At 43.7% G+C, this 19426-nt stretch overlaps 1 protein-coding gene across 1 annotated transcript in view; it reads right to left on the bottom strand.

Annotated features, from left to right (window-relative positions):
* LOC147243181 (MAM domain-containing glycosylphosphatidylinositol anchor protein 2) overlaps window positions 1-19426 on the bottom strand; it is a 135286-nt gene that overhangs the window by 41581 nt on the left and 74279 nt on the right. Inside the window, exon 10 of the mRNA XM_086189142.1 lies at window positions 15022-15294. Coding sequence (XP_086045268.1) covers window positions 15022-15294 — 273 coding nt within the window. The remainder of the gene's footprint in view (window positions 1-15021; window positions 15295-19426) is intronic.

The following is a 19426-nucleotide window of genomic DNA, read 5'->3' as shown; positions in this document are numbered from 1 at the left end:
CAGTGCAGCGACCGCACTGCTTCCAGACGGAAGACTTGTTCCTTGTCACTTATAAACATCTTCACAAGTTGCCATGGTAACAATGCCGCTCAGTCGTAACGTCGAGGGATTGCAGGGTGGGCGATATAGTCGACGTACTTTAAGACACACATTAAAGCGTGCTGTTACTGTTTGTTGTGTGTCTCACAGCCCCTCTGTCCATCTGACACTCTCACTCTTTGTCCTTGTCTCTGTCTTTCTGTCTCTCTCTCTCTCTCTCTTTCGACCCAACTGGTCGAGGCAGACGGCCGCCTGGATCTGCTGAATGTTTATATTCTGCTGCCGCCGTTCCAGATGTGCGTGCTCATGGGGGGGGGGGGGGGGGGGCTGTCCTGTCTAAGTGAACTGAGAGGGTTTGCTTCCAGACCTGCGCTACGTTAAAACTGCCATGAGATGACGTTGGCTGCGATTCGGTGCTACACAAGTAAAACTGACGTATTTGAGGTATCACGCTGAAGAAAACTTCATCTGCGGAACAGTTTTACTCTCCCTTCAGGTGTTTTTTTTTTTTTTTTTGCGAGGACACATCTGATTTAGGGGATGACAACATGTAGGACAACTCCTGTGGTTAGCTTGTCACGTCAGCTTATGGTTGAATGTTTGTTTAAAGAATTAAACAGTCGTGGGAAGTAACTCAGTATTTTTACACACGTGTGTTGCATTCAAGTACAATGACCAGACATCTGTACCTTTACTGATTGATGTCATAAGGATATCTTTTAGTTTTTACACAACCGCATTTATCGAAACCCATCGGTTACTTTGGAAGAGAAGGATTTAGCGTAGAATATACGAGAAACCCTGAATAGCTGTACTTTTACTACCAACTTCAAGAGGACGTAATGAGAGCAGCACAACTGGAACACGCACACACACCACTTTAAACCTGACAGTTGAAGGCTCCCATGTGTATTTTTTACTTTAGATACATAAGTAAACCCTATACTAATCTACTTTTCCCTTCAGTAGAATTTTCAATAGATACTTCTTCCGGAGTACTCTTTTATCTGTGTATTTCTAGGAACAGTGTACTTCTCCTACTACGGCAGTGAAAGGTCTCACCGGAGCATCTTTCGTCTCCTGTGCTGATCACTTCCACAACACCCCTGAAGTTTAAAGGGAGGTGGGAACAACTTTTCTGAATATGTTCTGACACAGCGAACACTCCACTCACAGTGTGGAACAAAAAGAGCCTCAGCTGCACCCCAAAAAAGGAGGATTTTGACTGTAAACCAGAAATTAGTACACTTATTATGACTGACTGGATGAATGAATGAATGTCAGTTTTTCTTTTGGGGATTTGTTTGTTTGTTTGAGACGTTTGGATAAAAACCTGATTAAATGACTGGGACCGAAAGGGAGACGTGCTCGCATCTCCACACCGTCCAGCTCTGCCTCCTCTCATCCACTTCGCACGCTCTTAAAAGTTGAGTACGGATTCAAGAAAGCGTGAGAGCGAACTCGTAAATGTTTCATTTGTAAACACAGCGAGAATTCTTTAAAGTCAAAACGAGCCGTGAATTAGCATGACAAAGACGCACTGTAGCTCTTATCTTCACTATGTTACGTTTGTTCTATTTCTATCTACTCTATATTACATTTCTAGCTGCTGTTATGACCCAATTTTCCCTCCAGGAATATTAAAGTTTTATCTTATATCATCTGACACAGTTTACTTTCACGGTACTGAATCAAAGCAGGCACCAGATTGTAGTATGTACCATAAATGTTGCAGCACCCTACATGTCCAAATGCTTTCTGACTGCTACAAACCTCGACGCTCAAACGGCTAAAAACAAAAGCACTTCATACACGTGGATCTGGACGACCGCTGAGATCACGCCAAATCACAACTTTCAAGAATACAGTTTTACTTTTATCCCCCCCCCCCCTCCAAGTAATCTGTGAGGAATTAAAATCGGCCTGAAGTGAATGCGTCTCCCATCTGTCCAGTCTGAACACGATTTCTGACAGCTCCCGTAGAAGCCGGAGGAAGATTGTATTCTAATCAATCTCTGGGGACCGGTTTTATCGGGTGACCTTCAAGACAAAGAACAATAATTCACCTTAAATAACATGTTGTCATGTTTTTGTGTTTCTCTTTTATTGGGCTTATTTATTGAAGGGCAACAAAATGCAAGGCAAAAGATTTTCAATATTCCTGCAAGAGACGGAAGAGCAGCCATTGTCAGCTCAAACAAAAGAAACGCTCGTTGTCTAGCAATTAGGCGCGTGTGTGTGTGTGTGAGTGTGTGTGTGTGTGTGTGTGTGAGGCATTTAAATAAAGCTGTAATTTAGTTTGTGTCTTTAATGAATGATAACGACGATGTTTCCACAGTTTGAGTGCTTTCGTAGGTCCGTTCCATTCCTATAGGTGCGCACACGTCCTCCAACCCAGCGATTTGCATGTAAATATGAGAGGAAACAAACTGGAGGGATTCAAATGTTTCCATGTCTGGTTTTAATTTGCATCCGACGCTGCTGGATCTGTAAGCTCTTCAGGCCCGATTTAACCATCTTAAGTGTTTGTTCTCTGGAGTAAATGCAAATCCAGTGAATAATCCAGGCACCAAGTCCAGCGCGGGGTGTAAAGGAGTTGTCTTTAGTCTTATCTACATGAATCTTTGGGGACAGACAAATGCAACATGCGTCATCTCCCATTTCCCTTTAGAGCCAGATGTTGCCCTCACCTCGGCCTCATGCTTTTTCAGTGGAGTAAATTTTAAACGGCTTATTTCTCTCCAGTTTGTCTAAAAGTATTTCAGTTCACTGCCTCAGTCTTTGTTTTGTTTTTCCGCCCCTGGAGAGTTTCCTTTCAAGGTTCTTCTGTCCCGCCATGATTCCAGAGTCGCTGGTTAAACGTCTCCTGCATTTGCAGGGATGCTGTAAGTGGCATGGATGTGAACTGTCTTTTTTTTTTTTTCCCCTTCGTTTTTAATAAATGAACAGGAAACAAAGAAAACATTTCTCAGGAAGCGGAAAACAATCTTCTTGAATTGTTAAAGAAATCACGAATCGCAGCACGCCGACCCTGTCAGATTCCGGTTACGTAAATGTGCACATCACCGTGTGGCCATGCTGGGGGCGGGCTGATGTGGCTGTCATGTTCAAGCTGTTACCTTCCCCGTGTTTGCGCTTCAGCGTGTGTGCGAGACTGCACCTTGAAGTAGTATTATCAGTACTGCTACCACGGACATGTTTTCTTGGTAACTGGGGCAAATACTTAGTGCTGCCTCATGGCTGACACGCAGCATCTTAAGGATATATTAGCGCACCCATGGGTGCACAAATGAGGCTTGATATTTAACAAATGTGGTGGCGTGGTAAAAAACAAAAAAGATGCCTGTGTTGGAAAATATGATATCTGAGCTGTTTGTCACTAAATATCACCTGCAGAGTTTATCTCCATCCAATACCTGGACATTCCAGAATCAGACACGTCCGTCTGGAGCGAGAACGGTTTACTGGGGAACATCTGCTATGGATGGTCTGAGGCAAACCATCCCAGCCTTGGGAATCAGGTGCTCCATCCCTTTTCAACTTCTCTTGCGTTCGATTCCTACAGAGAAGTCCTCAAATCCCTCAGCGACTATTAGAATTTCACTCAAAGCCGCTGTCAATCACATGGCTTTTTTAATAGCATTAAATTGCTAATTAAAACCAGTGCTGCAAAATGTGCTTCAGGCACTGTGGTTTTTTTTTATTGCTTTCTATGAGTTTTTCTCTCAAGTGACCCACCAAAACATCAACCCCTCTGTGGTTGGGGATCGTCTGATTTATAAATGAAGCGCCGTCAATGTCACTGCTTATAGTAGGTCGTTAGTCCTACACCTGCTGGCATTATTTATTTCTAGTTTTCCTCAAATGCTGTGAAAAGACCCACAGCAACAATTCAAAACAAGAATATCCTCCTGACTACCAGAAGAAAAAATACTGTCCAATCACTTTTTCTTTTTTTTTTTTAAATCCCCAACCTTTGTAAGGTAATGAGAATACTGAAAACTTTTTTTTGGAAAAAAAAGTTATTTATTTTTCTGATATAACGCGTCCACTACAGTGGACATGGGAATGCCATACACGTAAAAACTGAACCTCGATGGCAATCAGTTAGATCCTCAAAAAATATCAAAAAGTCAACATACGAACAAGTTGAACATCCTCATGACGGTCCATCATCACTTTTATTTTCCTTTGTTTGTGTCTTTGTTTCTTTGTTTTTGCCTTGTTCTGCTTATTTGGTATGGTACTTCAAAAAGCAATTCTGCTTCTTGGAAACACACAAAAATACTTTGCACTTTGTGCACATCACATGTGTTTTGCTCTTGCAGCCGGATCTGCGACACCTTGATGCGTGTGTTTCGTCCACCATCTCTGGAAGATGGATGGCGCCACAGTGTTGAAGAGCTGCATTTGGCTGACCAATTTCTGGTCATGGATTCTGAACTCTGGTATTTGAGGCCCAATACATTTGAACGTTAGGATATCCTAGACAGCCCATGGAAATAGAATTCCCAAAGAATGTTTTCAGTTCTTCAGGAGTGGTATTTAGTGTTGCTCCAGACACAAGAACTTCACGCTGATTTGTGCACAGGGCCATTCCTTCAAACACGGAGTCATCGATGTACTGCTTAAAATAATCTATTGGGGTCCAGTTTTGGCGCGTCATGGCATTGCTCTGAGTAATGGGAGGATCATCAAGTTGGAATTTGAATCTTAAGAAAAGAAATAAAGGGAGAAAAACAAAATTAAAATGAATCAGAACTGTTAGAGAAAATATGTTATTTTTTTATAATGCAAACTCAAGGTGTACTTTGGATTCTTGCTCCACAGTGGACGCCGACTGGACTGTTCTGCTTGATCTGACTCCTCTGCATGTGCTTGCCCTGCCTGAAATTCATCCTCAGAGCTCCCTGAATCCTCCTCTGCTTCTGCCTCAAACACTGCATCTTGATCTTCTTCATCAGACAGCTCAATATCTGAGTTTCCCTCAACAATTCGCATCAAAATTCTTTCTGCTTGTGATAATGACTCTCTTTCTTGTCCTTTGAAAAAACAGGATGAAAAAGCAAGTAAATAACTACAAATGTCCACTACGGAGGACATTTTTTTAAACACTTAAAGTACTATGCTAAAATACAGTTAAAATAATTCAGACAATGTTTAAAAGTGTTGTTAAGAGACTTATATAAAATATGCCACCAACATTTCAAGCCAACATTTGCTCAGTAAAAAGTATTTTGCACTTACTTTTCTCCTTCCCATAAAATGTGCTTGCACTGACGGACGCCATTTTCCTTCATGAGAAAAAAAAAGTTCCCAAAGCCCCACCCCTTCACATTTGGTATCATTGAAAAGCCCTAAATGCCCTCTGTAGATGACAAAAGGAATTCATTTAGTAGGATGCAGTGGGCAGGAGATATTCAAGTTTACAAAGGTCCTCCACAGAGGATATTCCTATCTGGGTGATACACAATCATCAGGTATAATTGATAAGAGAGAAAAACAAAGTGAGGGGAGCACGGTAAAATCATTAAGTGATGGCATTTTGTTCTTCGGTGTTGAACGTAAAATATGCATCTGAAAAGGTCAAATTGCTGAACGCGTCAGCAGCAGATTCAAACTTCTGTTTTATGGATGAGCACAAACTCCCTCCATGTCAGGTTCTGCTGCTAATGCAACCATAGAAGCACGAAAACCAACGTCAGGGAATCACCGTAGGCACGTACGTCCGCTGGCCACCCTCCTGTTGTGGAGAGGCGGATGTACAGGAATCACACCATATATCACTTCTGTTGTTGCTTTAGTTTGACAACATTTCAGGATCGGGAGGGGCGGGGGCGGGGGGGGGGGGGGCATGTTCAGTCCAGCTTCCGTGTCTCATCACAGCAGGTACTTAGAAACATCGCCGGAATACTAACATGCTAAAGTTAAAAGTGAACTATCAGCGTCACATGATGGGAACAAGTGCATCTACTTGCAGTCCAACACTTTCATTAATATTCTTAACAGGTATTTTTGTGTTTTTGCCTGGAAAAAGGGTGGAGTGCCCCCTGCTTCAGGTGGAGGGGTTTAAGTTCCCTGGGGTCTTGTTCACGAGTGAGGGAAGGATGGATCGTGAGATCGGCAGGCAGATTGGTGAAGCGTCTACAGTGATGCGGACTCTGCTTCGGTCCGTCGTGGTGAAGAGGGAGCTGAGCTGGAACGCAAAGCTCTCAATTTACCGGTCGATCTACGTTCCTACCCTCACCTATGGTCATGAGCTTTGGGTAAAGACCAAAAGGACGAGATCGCGGGTACAAGCGGCCGAAATGAGTTTCCTTCGGAGGGTGGCTGGCCTCTCCCTTAGAGACAGGGTGAGAGGCTCCACCATCCGGGAGGAGCTCAGAGTAGAGGCGCTGCTCCTGCACATCGAGAGGAGTCAGATGAGGTGGCTTGGGCATCTGGTCAGGATGCCTCGCAGACGCCCCCCTGGTGAGGAGTTCAAGGCACGTCTGAACAGTAGGAGGCCTCGAGGAAGACCGTGTCTCTTCAACGTGTCCTGGGAACACCTCGGGATCCCCCCGCGAAGAGCTGGACGAAGTAGCCGGGGAGAGGGGAGTCTGGGCTTCTCTGCTTAGGCTGCTGCCTCTGCGACCCGACCCCGGATGGATGGATGGATTTTTGTGTTGTTGAGTTCAACTTCAAGTTTGAGTTCGTATTGAGTCAATTCTTTTTAAATTATTATCCAAGCAAGGCTAATCACCAACTAAATCCACATGTAAAACACATGCTTGTGCTTTCAGACAGAAAACCGAAGTTTTAGAAAATAAATAAAACTGAAGAATGTAAAAATATCAAGGTACGACAATGAATGACAAACGACATTGTAGCTTTGGTTGCCTAAACTTTAAATCTGACATTTAGTTTCTTTAATTGAAAGGAACCAGAAGTTTGAAGTTTGATGAATCTGATAATACTCTTTGACAAAGTGTAACATTTGAGCTGTTTCGGAGTTGTTTTCTCCAAATTGTACACGCTGATGCTAAACCGCTCACCGAGGCTGGTAAGTTCATGGACGCAGCTATAATTTGCAGCAGAGCAAAGGTGGACAGGATAATTAAGCTGATCATTGCATGTTTTCAAAACTGGTTAGAAAAAAAAAAACTAAAAACAAAATTTAGCAATTAGTGTACAGGGTCAAAAACAATAATTAAAATGACCAGGTAGTGTTTTTTTCATATGAACTCGTACTGGAGTATCAGTTTTCATCAGTTTACAGTATTTTTTTGTTTGTTTCTTTGTTTTTTTTTTAATGGAAGGCCCTGAACAAGGGAATTGGTATTGAAGTGAAAATAAAAAAACTGCTTGTCCTTTACCATCTTAGATAGTCTACTAAAATATCCATATAGTTAATGCTGCTTCTTCTTTTGATGGAAAAAAAAAAACACTTTTAAAAGGTGAATTTCTTATAATCACTGCATTTTATATTCAGATATTCAATGTAATGAAGTAAAATGGCCTCCACTCCTAATATTTCGTGTGCGTGTGTGAAGCATATTACCTAACCCACTTACGCTGCTTGAAACAGATAACCCTGGGTGGGAGACATCAAACATAAAGTACAGACAGCTTAACTGATTTTTTTTTTTTTTTTTTTTGAAATCCTGTTTATAACAGCAGAACCAATGCAATGATTCAGCTCAGTAAAAGCCTTCGGGCAAGAGGTTGACCTTGTTTGCAGACTTACTTTTCATTTTCCAGGGTTTATGAACATGTTTTCTTCTAAAACATTCGGTGCTACCATGTGCTGAGTGTTGAGGTGTGATGCTGCGCGGGCTGACGCCTGCGTGTGGAGCCATAGCTGATCAAGACCAAGTCAAGACCACCGCGTGGAAATCCACCCCATTTAAGGCACAAGCTGCATCCTCGAGTCCCAGTGGAGGTTTGTGCCCAATTTGAAAAAATAAAATAATAAGTCCCTCGGGAGATATCACGTTAACAACAATGTGACAGGTATCGCGCACCTGTGAGGTGACGCTGCCTTTGACCGTTGACCATGAAAGTAATTTCACTTCCTCTCTGAGTCCCAGTGGACATTTGTGCCAAATTTGAAGACATTTTCTCTAACAGGATGGACATGCAGACCATTACGCCTTAACCTATTTTACCATTTTGAAGAGATCTGCCTGACAATTTCACGGGTTCATTTGTGGCTAATGCTACACAGAGTTTGGAGAAATTCTGCATCATAGTTTTTGCGTGTAACCATGTAGAAAGACAAACGCACGCAACCAGAAAACGTGAGCTGCTTGACTGGTAATGTCACGGAGGGTGGAGGGAGCATACCTTCGCCATTATGGAAACACGAAACGGCGTTTTCACGATATTAAACAAATCTACGGCCAAATATAATGCTTCTGAAGACGTGTCAACCCTCAGACAAGTGCGGCCTGGAAGTTTCTGCATAATCCTGCCAACAATAAAAACAAAATACAGATAAAACACAGCAAACAAAAAAAGAAATTGTCAGAATGATTTCACTTGAACTGAATTTGGCCTCTTATCCATACCACTTGTTCGAGTAAATGGTTGACTGATGGAAAGCGGATACAAAAGAACCACAAAAGAATGCAGAAAGTAGAAAAAAAGAAAATAAGAGAAGTGAATACTTTGAGTCTGCCCTTTAAGTCTGACAGACCTCCAGTCTGATTGTAGATAATGCTACTCATTCGCCGCCTTTGTACGCGGCACGTGTGATGTCAGTCATTACTACTTCGCTGTCAAAGTCGGTGTGTCTGAGCTGTGCAAGTCACTCCAGTTTACTACGGAGGTGAAGATCAACTCAGGTTCATTGGCAGGTTATAAAAGAAGATGAAGGACGCAACACAGGAAGCTCAAAGGCAAGTCACAGAGGTTCAGTGGAGGCCGACACCGAGACGCTTTAGCTCACTGGAGGGTTTTTTATGCCTCTGTGCTGCAGGAAGCTGTAGGACAGAGGCACCGTGTTGTCAGGTTGTCTGTCGGCACGTCCACTGGGACTCACGGATGAACTGAGACACACACACACACACACACACACACACACACACACACACACACACACACACACACACACACACACACACACACAAAAAGATAATATGAAGAAAATGTGATCAAAGCAGCCCGAGGGCTCGGAATACTGGACCGATGATGGCTAAAAGTCACGCTGAGAGACTGTATCCTCTGCAGAGGATGTGATTTACTCAGACGATCCTTGGACGGGAGCTGCAGCAGCAAGCACTCAAAGCCGGCAACAGACATGTTAAAAATGTTCCCGTCGCCATTTAATCTTGGAATTAACTTTAATTAGGAGCAGCAGATGATCTACAGTTGATGACATTTAAATCGATGCAAACAGACTCTACGTGCTAAAGCAGCTGAGACGCTGCTAACTGAATGTTTTGGGTACTTCACTTTGCTAATAAGGAAAAGAGATTTAAAAGATTTGTTATCGGCAAAACATAACAAATCTTTGTATTTTGTCAGCTTCCGTGGGAGAAGGAGAGTTTATAAGAGTGGTGTGACCAAACTGAAACACAACATGTCATGCTATATATGCTATAACACAGGGTGGAAAGTCACGACTGACAGGTGCTCTGAGTTTATCGACGATTTACGAGGCATTTACAGTTTGGGAGCACAAGAGCTATTGTTGGAGGTTCTGCAGTAAACCGATGGGCTACAGAGGAAGTGGGCTGTTGTGACCCTGCACGCCGTAACAAGAACTCTCCCGGCGAATAGCAACGAGGCAGCCCCACTGTTCAAAGCATTAAATTCCACTTTTTCTCGCAAAGTCTTTGTCCCAGGGAGGTGCGTGTGAAATCAAACAAGCAAGGAATGAGTTTGTCTGTGCAACCAGGAGTTGGCAAGAAAAATAACCAAATTTACATCAAATTTAATCATAGTTACAATCTGCATATCCGCTCCGCAGTCGTGAGACCAGACCTCCGGAATGATGCCGGTCACATACTTATACACTGAAGTAATCACAGATCAAACTTCTGCAGAGTAATATCTTATTAATTTCTTCATGTTTTTTCACACCACTGGTTCACATTTGAGTTGGTCGCAATCCCTCAACACACACACACACACACACACACACACACACACACACACACACACACACACACACACACACACACACAGTAAACTGAACATGTTGCCTTTGCTCTGTTCTTGGTAAAGTTGGAGAGCGTAACAGTACCGGGGCCACATTACTACTTAAGATACTTATTTCAGATTGAAATATACATGAACTGGCTGGTTAGTTTGGGTTTTATCTGAAGTTCATAACTGAACATTGAACAAAGCTGTTGTTGCCTATTTGGAATGCAGCAGATTAAGTGTTGGTGCTACCACTCTGCTGGTCTGCACGCACTGTTTCTCCACTCTGAATATATTCCCTCAATATCAAATAAATAACAGAGAGAAGAAAATTCCTCTTGAAGCCTGCAATTCTCTCTCTGTGGCCATATTCAAATAGTATAATTTCTGAATAATTGAATGCATGTAGCTGTAATAAAGTTGGAGCCATTAAACTTGTGAAATGCAATGTGAATTTAACTTTTATGCTAAATATGGTTCGTATTTTCCTGAATTTATGCATCATAATAAACCTGGAGTGTGGCCTGGTCTCTGATGTGAAAAAGGAAACTTTATTTTTGTTGAACAAATGTGATGGAAATTCCGTGTCAGTCAAACTTTCACCAGTGTCAACAGTCAAACTCTGTGTCGGTGGCATCCATTAGTAGACACAGAGACGCCGAAGGTTTTTATCCTCTCCTTTTTTTTTATCCTTCAACCGGGTGATGAGTGGAGCTGAAAGACGCGAGCAGCCAAACATAATGAGGCCACAACCCCCCCCCCCCCCCCCCACATATTTAAGAAAAATGTCGGTCTAAAAGTAAGTGAGACGTTTGCGGCAGGTCATAAAAATCACGGGGAAACATCCAAACCATTCTTACCGAGGATAACGTTTCTATTCCTAGTTTATTTCAGTTTTTCAGTTATTTACTTTCCTGAATTCCACACATGATCCTCATTCCATCACATCTTGGTAATCCATGTGTGGACATAAGAATGTATGGACGTGTTTTCCCGGGCTAAACGTTTGACTGGATCTCGCCAATCTAGACGGCGCGATAACAAGGTGACTGCTGGTCGTCTGTCTATTTGACACGACTGACCTGTTTTTCCGATCAGGATGCTCAGGGAATTCGGACTTGAGCATAAATCCACTCAAGCATCCAGCAGGAGTGAAGCTCTTCAGACAACCACGGAAATGGCTTGATTTCAACATTTGTTAAAAAACCCCCGAAACAAAACAAGGCTGAGGGATCCCGCGACAGAAGGCCCGAGCCAGACCTCAGCGGTACACGTTACACCCCTCGGAGAGGTCTCTCCCTCCGCTACATTTAATGGTCAACTTCGCCAATCGGAGCAAGCTCGCCGTTTCCCCAGATGTCCCGATGGTATAAGAGCACTCGTGCACACGCGAACACCCTGGGTAATACTGACGTGACAGTGTTTGTATTAGAATGGCCTGCTGCCCAAACTTGTTTGTCTGCGTCTGCCAGCATGAGTTTAATGGATTAAACTCAAATTTACCGACAGATATGTTTACCGCTCATCCCCGCGGACATCCAGGAGAGACAGAGAGAGGGGGCGGGAGAGAGAGATGTGCAGGAACATCTACCATCTTCTCTCAGAGATGTGAGTAAACCCACACACCACCAAACTGGATGAGCCTTCACAAATATTTAATGAACTTCGCTTCTAAATGAAGCTCTGAGAACAGCTGGAATCTCTCCGACACAAAGGGTGCGAGGCTGAAGCTCTGGTGGGTCGCGGTGCCAAAAGCAAACAGTGTTGCTAAAGTCAAATATCATACACACTTTTACACGGTTGACTAATAACGCAACATGCTTCAGTGAGTTAAAAAAAAAAGTAGTTTTGTAAAGTGCTTCCATCTCATTGCAGCTCGGTGATTCCAGAGCAGGTGAATCTCTTTAGAACAACCAGAACCAAGAGAACGTAAATGAACTCTAAGGTGAGGAATTAGTCTGGAACTTCAATGTGCGACAAACTGGGGTGGCACATCCGTGTCCTGCATCGATGTGTGACAGAAACATTGATAATTAGAAATCCTAGATACCCAAAAAGGGTATTTACGTCCCGATAAAGAAAATAGTGTCAGCAGCCCAAGGATTCGGCAGGCCGATTTTAGCCCTCAGGCCCCAGGTTTGGCAACCGCTGCTCAAATATGATCACATATTGTGGTTTCAGGATGGCACCTTTAGGATTACATGATCTGGAGTTGAGGGACTGTGGCGCCAGATTACACTGCTGATGGGAGGAACCAGCCTCTGCACTCAGGGAGTTAGGGAAAGAGCCTCGGCACCTTGGCAAGTTCTGAGTCCAGATGGTGGGAATCTGGAGCACTGGGTGGGAGGAATGGAGCAATGGCGGTGAGAGAGTGAGTGAAGGAGGGCGAGAGGATGAAAGGGAAGGAAGGGGAGCGGAGGTAGAGTCTACTTCTGTCCCTTCGCTCTACCTGTTTCAGTGGAGAGGAGTGAGTTCTGACAGAGGCCTGTTTGCAATCCAGACACGTTCAAAATGACAAAGACAGACGGAAAGAAACGGACAAAAATGAAAATGAAAGCTGACAATTGGAGGAAAAAAAAACCCAGGTGGAGCGAAATCAAGGAGTAGCGGCGTATCAAAGTGACAAACACCCGTCCTGTTTCCTGAGATCGAAACTGGCCAGTTTGGTCATTAGCTTCTCTTACAGCCAGCGAGGAGTCGACGGACCCTCGAGTTCTTGATTAAACAAGAACACAAACAGATGTAATAGAAAAGAAAACTATCAGAGTGAACACAGAGAAATAAGTGATTTCAAGTGACTGACGTGTTCTATTCAGACTGACAAGCCTTCTTTCACTCGCTTTTGAAATTAACCGTCGATCAACCAACGGAGTGACGAGGCCCGTTATGTGTGATTCAAAGCTCTTAATCACCAGTTTGGAGTGTGTATGCTGAAGATGCGTGTTGACGGAATCAAAGCAGAGCACCATCAAGTGTACCGATAATGTGCAGCATGAAAGAGGAGCACGGACGTAGCTTTAAATAATGAATTGTTCTCTGAATCACTCCCACGAACAGCAATTGTCACATCACGGCAATAAGCCAAGCTTCGGATTTTCTCTTAGTTGAGGGCAGCAGTTAATTTATATTCTGATCTAAATCCCTTTTTTTTAAAAAAAAGAGTAAAATTGTAAGAAAATGATTAAACCCTGGGGGGGGGTGCAGTGGTCAGCACTGTCGCCTCACTGCAAGAAGGTTCCAGGTTCCAGCCCCGGCTGGAGCGCCGGTATCTTTCTGTGTGAGTCTCCATGTTCTCCCTGTTCCTGCGTGGGTTCTCTCTGGTACTCCAGCTTCCTCCCACAGTCCAAAGACATCAAGAGGGGACGAGGCTGATTGATACTCTAAATTGACCGTAGGTGTGACTGTGAGTGTGAATGGTTGTCTGTCTCTATGTGTTGGTCCTGTGGTGGACTGGTGACCTGTCCAGGGTGAACCCCGCCTCTCGCCTGAAAGCTGCTGGGATAGGCTCCACCCCCCGCGACCATTAACAGGATAAGAGGAAGAAAATGGATGGATGGATGGATGATGGATGGATGGATTAAACCTTGGGACAGCGTGGCTCAGAGGCAGAGTGGCCGTCTAGCAACCAAAGGGTTGCTGGTTCAATCCTCAATTCCCCCAGTGACTATGTTGAGTATCCTTGAGCAAGATACTGAGCCCCTAATTGCTCCTGATGGCCCTGCAACAGACTGGCAACCCTGCCTCTCACCCAATGTCAGCTGGGACAGGCTCCAGCCCCCCCCCCCCCCCCACCCTTAACGGATGGATGGCCTTAAACCTCATGTCTGAATGCTTTCATGTCAGTTGCTATTGATACACTAAGCTAAATTATTAGTGACAGGGTCGCTCTTCGTAGGTCCAGAGTGCTTCTAACTGCCACTGAGGTGGTTGTTGTTGCTTGGTTCCTTCTGTACCATGCGGGGTGGAGGGGGGGCTTTTGTTGTTGCTTGTAATCATTTATACGATCAGAATAAGACACTTTACTGTCATGGTGACAAGCACAACTAAATGTCACTTGGAGCAGACACCCAGGGGAACATTAGCACCAGATGCATAAAAAGAAAATGCACACTGTTATACTTTATATTCAAAACAACTAAAACTACGATGAATACTACCCAATTACTGCATGTGGAGAATATTGCACAGAACAATAATACATGTCACTCGTAGCGATCACTTATATTTGGAGCTTCTATTATGACCATACAGTCGCGCAACAGATCCATGTTTTACAGGATGCACAGATATGTGTGTGTGTGTGTGTTTCCCCGCTCATACAGCAGATTAATCAAATCTATTCATGATCCTGTAGTTTAAAACGATCGATAAACCCTGGGAGAGGAGCTGATCATGTCTGTGATCAGCACTGGCGATGGAAACAGCGGGAGAACTCTAATTATCCTGCTTAAAAGATCATTTCAGAAAACTCCTCAGAACACACGCCTGGCACAGCGTGCAGCTCAGACGGAGCCGGTGTGGCTCGGTTGACGTGACACGTCACGGATGTGCCTGGTGTATTTTTAATCATAAAGCTCTACACTGTAATTTAAAAACTATTATGTTTCTTGATGTCCGTGTCTTCCACGGTCCCATGGCTCATTAGCTGGAGGATGAGGCCATTTTTACCTGAGACATCCAGCTTACGTCTCAGTCGTACCCCATGATGACACATCCATCAGGTGACTCTCCTACAGATACTTTTCGACTTTTTCAGCTTGAAACATTATCAAACTAACAAGTATCCCCTGGCGACAAGTGGAACTTAGTAGTCGATTCCAAAAACTACTGAAAAGAATAACGAGACAAAGTTACCTGTAACTTGAAAGGTGCATTTTCCAGCGCCGGCCTCGTTGATGACGTTACAGGTGTACTCCCCCCAGCCTTCTCGATTCAGGCTGCGGATGGTGTACTCCGTCTCGTCTCTTTGGGCATCAAAGGCTCCCGCGTGGAGCAGACGGTTTGACAGCAGCCACTCGAAGCGTAGCACACGTGAGGGATGCGCTCGCAGCACCCTGCAGGTCATGACCACGGGCCTTCCCAGGCCCTGACGCATCTCCATGTAAACTGGTTCAACCGTCGGAGGGTCTGAGTAGGGGGACAGAGAGGCTCAGACGAGATGGGACATTTCATACAGACAGAAAAGTGTGTCAGTAACGAGAGAATATAGAAGGATGAGGAAAAATAAAGGCCATGGATGAGGAGGGGAGAGGAGAGGGGGGCTGAGGCGAGGGTCCTTGCTGTCAGACTAGATTGTCTCTGACTTCCTGATCCATCTCGGGAGCAGACCTCCGCCAAGGTCCACGGAAGAATCCACATCTCTCCATACACTATTACACAGATCTGGCCGAGCTCCACCCCTGCCTGCTGTTTTGTTTGAGATAGTTCTAGTTCTAGATTACACAGATCTGTTTTCCACAAATGTATCATCCAGCTCTTCACATGTGGACACCGATGCTTCACACGCGTGGTTACGGTCCCAGGACCCTCTTATCATGACTGCTTCCTAAAGCTCAGACTGACTTCAGCAAGAAGGCACTTTCCTCCACCAGCTGCCTGGAACACTGTGCAGAAACCCTCCGAATTTTAAGAAGCCTCAAGCTGAATCTGAGTCAATTAATAATTGAAAACATTCAATGGATTTGACGTTTGCGTGTCCCTCTAATTCCGTCTGTGGCACTCCTTTCATGGACTGTTGTCAGGTGAGTTAGGTTCTTTGTCAGAAACTCTGTAATGCTTCCCCTTCCCCTACAAAAAACAAAAACAAAAACAACTACAAGGGAAGAAATATTTAAGAGGAAAAGTTTGATACATGATTGAAAGCCAGCGGTGACATTTACATATCTTGCATGCATCCTCGACGACATGTGAAAAAAATGATGATTGTTCTGGTGATTTTGTGGGAAGATCAACTTTGCAGAGAACTCTGATGGAAATCAGTCACGCTTTATGAAAGACTGGTAACAGGATGATGAAGTGCACCTCAAGCTTTCAAAATGGAAATTTAATAACTTATTTGAGAATCTGCCGGGCCCCACCTCCTCCCACCCAGACAACCTCATAGTGAATTATTTAGCCACTCATCTCAGAGTCAAGTCTGGGGCTGAATATGACCTTGCAGTAACCCAGAGTCTCCCTCTTCAACATGCAGTCGGCGTCATCTTTTTTAAAAAGAGTTTAACCTGTATTTTACTGCTTAGACTTTATGCATGTTGACAAAATGTATGCACTTTTTTTTTTTTTTTAGCGAGGACAAAATGTGCGTAAGTGCTTATGCATGTAAGAAGCGAAATGGTTATGAATTATTTCCCATCTTAAGCAGCTTAGCGCTTGACGTGCTCATGCAGATGCTTGACAAAAGTCACGGCAGGGCTTTAAAAAACAACCGTGAACACTGACAGGAAGAGGCAAGACCACGCGGAGCCCCTTAATTGTCTGTAATTTGCATATTTCCCGACGGAGTAGATGCAGGTAGCTGTAACCAGGGCTGCCGATATTACTTTCAAAACGTAATCAGTTACAGATCACCGATTACCTGATTGAAACTGTAATCTGCAACATAATCTTCCACATTATTCACATGTAGTACTACAGTCTAATTAGTGAGCCTTCCAAACTTGATAGGATATGCAATTAAATGAACTGTTAATATTTACGGCATATAATTTGATCATCTATAACAGTAATTGCCGTTTTCTTTTTTGATTGTGGTTCATTACTTGTGTGAGGGTCAGCGGCCTTAACAGCAAAAAAAAAAATAAATAAATAAAAAAAATACAGAATCACTCTTCTGACCAATGAGGACGTTTCTGAAAAGGAGTTGCAACCAGCAAATTATGCAACTTTTCCTTTTTATCTCCAGTTCGCTGACAGACATTTGTCAAATGTTTTGTTGCACACTTAGAAACTCTTTGCATTTAAACTTGAATAAAAAATCACAATGTTTTTCACTTTTCCCCCCTCCCAATGTGTTACAGGGATCGACGTTTTATAAGGATGGAATTTTTTCACGTCAAATTATTTGAACTTCTCCGACATTTTGAGAACATGAGGACTTAGTCTTCTTGGAGACTTCCTTGTTAGCTCAAGCAAGTTAGCATGTGTCAAAAGTCATCAAATCCAGTTTTTTTCCTGCATGCGGGTTATGTATCACATAAGATAGGAAATGATTTGAGATCATGAGATACTGCAATTTTAGAATCTGATGCATAACCAGAACTACTTTCCTGAGAGGGGGCAGAGATTTCACGCAACATCTCAAAACTTCAGTCAGCTACACGTTCGTTGATGAGAAAAAGTGGCTGCTAAAAAAAGGATGAAGGTAAGTTGTTCTGGTCGAGTAAAGGTCCTGAACCTCCATCGACCTGAGCAATAACACAACAAGGAGGCGTTTTGGAAGCTGAGTGGACAAGTTGATAGTATGCTAACCCGCCCATCCATTACCATTCACTTCGCTAAGCTAACTAGCATTCAGCAGGTCAGTGTGGGCCTCAGCTCCCTTAAAAAAACATACAGAGGAGAGAAAGGTATCTGTGGTCTTGTCCGCTTCTGAGGAGGATGACTAATGAGTTTATTTTCTAAAAAGGTAGTGCCCAGGATGAAAAATACCAGAATTTTGCTTCGAAGATCCAAAATAATGCACATTTTAAATGTGGATCATGTGTTTTTCAAGTAATCGACTTGTTTTCTACCGCACCAAAGCCCAAAAAGCAAAACAGGGCACGTCCTTCAAGCCAAACAAGAACGGCACACTTAATGCAAAACAATATAACAATATATAACAATCCAAAGAGGGATTTTCCTTCTTGCCCTTCTTGCTAATTATCACCCAAAACACAAAACCTGGAATGCACTTGGCAGCTCCTGTGATTAATGATACACCATTAGATCTGATAATGACGGGTTGAAATGTGAAAAATAACAAATTGTAACTCAAGGGATGACAGGGAAAGCAAACAGAAATCCTCTTTGAGGGTTTGGAATAGAGAAACAGAAAGTTATTTCATCTGTTCAAACGGTATAGAGTAAGGTGGCTTTCATCTCCGCTAAATGAAACAACAATCAGTTTCTCCTTCAAATGGGTCTTGTCTGGTATTTCAACCAAACCCAATATCCAATCTAAGCCCTGATTCCAAAAGAAGGCTCAGAATCTCTATGTATCGCATTAAAATTAGAGGTTTGAGTGCCGAGGTGAATCACAGCCCAGCTCCACAGCCTCCCTGAGTGGCACTGGACCAAATTGCAGTAAGTGAATTTCCGTTCACACACAAAGACAAATGATGACGGGTCTGGGTCTCCAGCAAACGTCTTATATAACCAAAACATCCTTTAAACAAGGGCACATGCGCCCCCCACCCCCCACCCCCTGTGTCTCCCGTGAAAAGTCTACCCTGTAAACATGAGAGGAAAGGAGCAAAAAGGTCCTGTGCGATATTCCCTGAGCAGTGCTTGCCATGGTTAGCGTAGCAGCCAGGGCGAGGAGGGGAGGGAAGGGGGGCTCAGAGTGGTTGTAAGTCACAGGCTTAGGGGAAAACCCTGGGCATGGGCTGAGATGTAATCCATCATCAGTCACTAGTGGATACCTTGACGGTAATGTGGAGAAAAACAACATTTAGGAGCACAGAGGCCTTTTCCCCACGGCCCACATAGAACGGCATCTACGGGGAGGACAACCGAGCAGAGACTGTGTGAATGGGAGCAAAAGGCACGAGTGTGTATGGGGAGATTTGCACCTGAATGGATGCAACTGCATGTCTAAAACTGCGCTTGACTGGCTTACAATAAACTTCAGCTTCAGTCAAAATGGCTTTCATTTTTCTTCCATGTCCTGTGGGCCCACATCCGTGTTCCGTACCACAGGCAGTAGCCGGTGCATTTGCACATGTATGATCTTTCCACACTGTTTGTTCGCCCTCTTTTTGTTCCTCAAAGCAGCAGAATATTTTCCTTCATGGCTCACTGCATACTGGTGTGATATTGAAGCTGCTGCTTGATGAATTTATGTATCATGATGACACATTTTGAATTAACATGTGACAGACCAATGCCCTATTACATGTCATCCCCTCCGCCATGCCTTCAGCGCTTGAATTTTTAGAAGAATCACCATCAAATGTCACATCTTGACAGAGGAAGTGACGTTCGTTAGGGAGACAAACAAATATATAGAGAATATATAATGATAACACTGATTCAAGTCTTCTATAATGAGTCCCTGTGT

This window comes from Aulostomus chinensis, chromosome 20, assembly GCF_037954235.1.
Source record: "Aulostomus chinensis isolate RoL2024-O1b breed Wild chromosome 20, RoL_Achi_v1.0, whole genome shotgun sequence".
NCBI lineage: Eukaryota > Metazoa > Chordata > Actinopteri > Syngnathiformes > Aulostomidae > Aulostomus > Aulostomus chinensis.
Note: the sequence above shows the minus strand (reverse complement) of the source record. Positions and strands in the feature narration are given on the sequence as shown.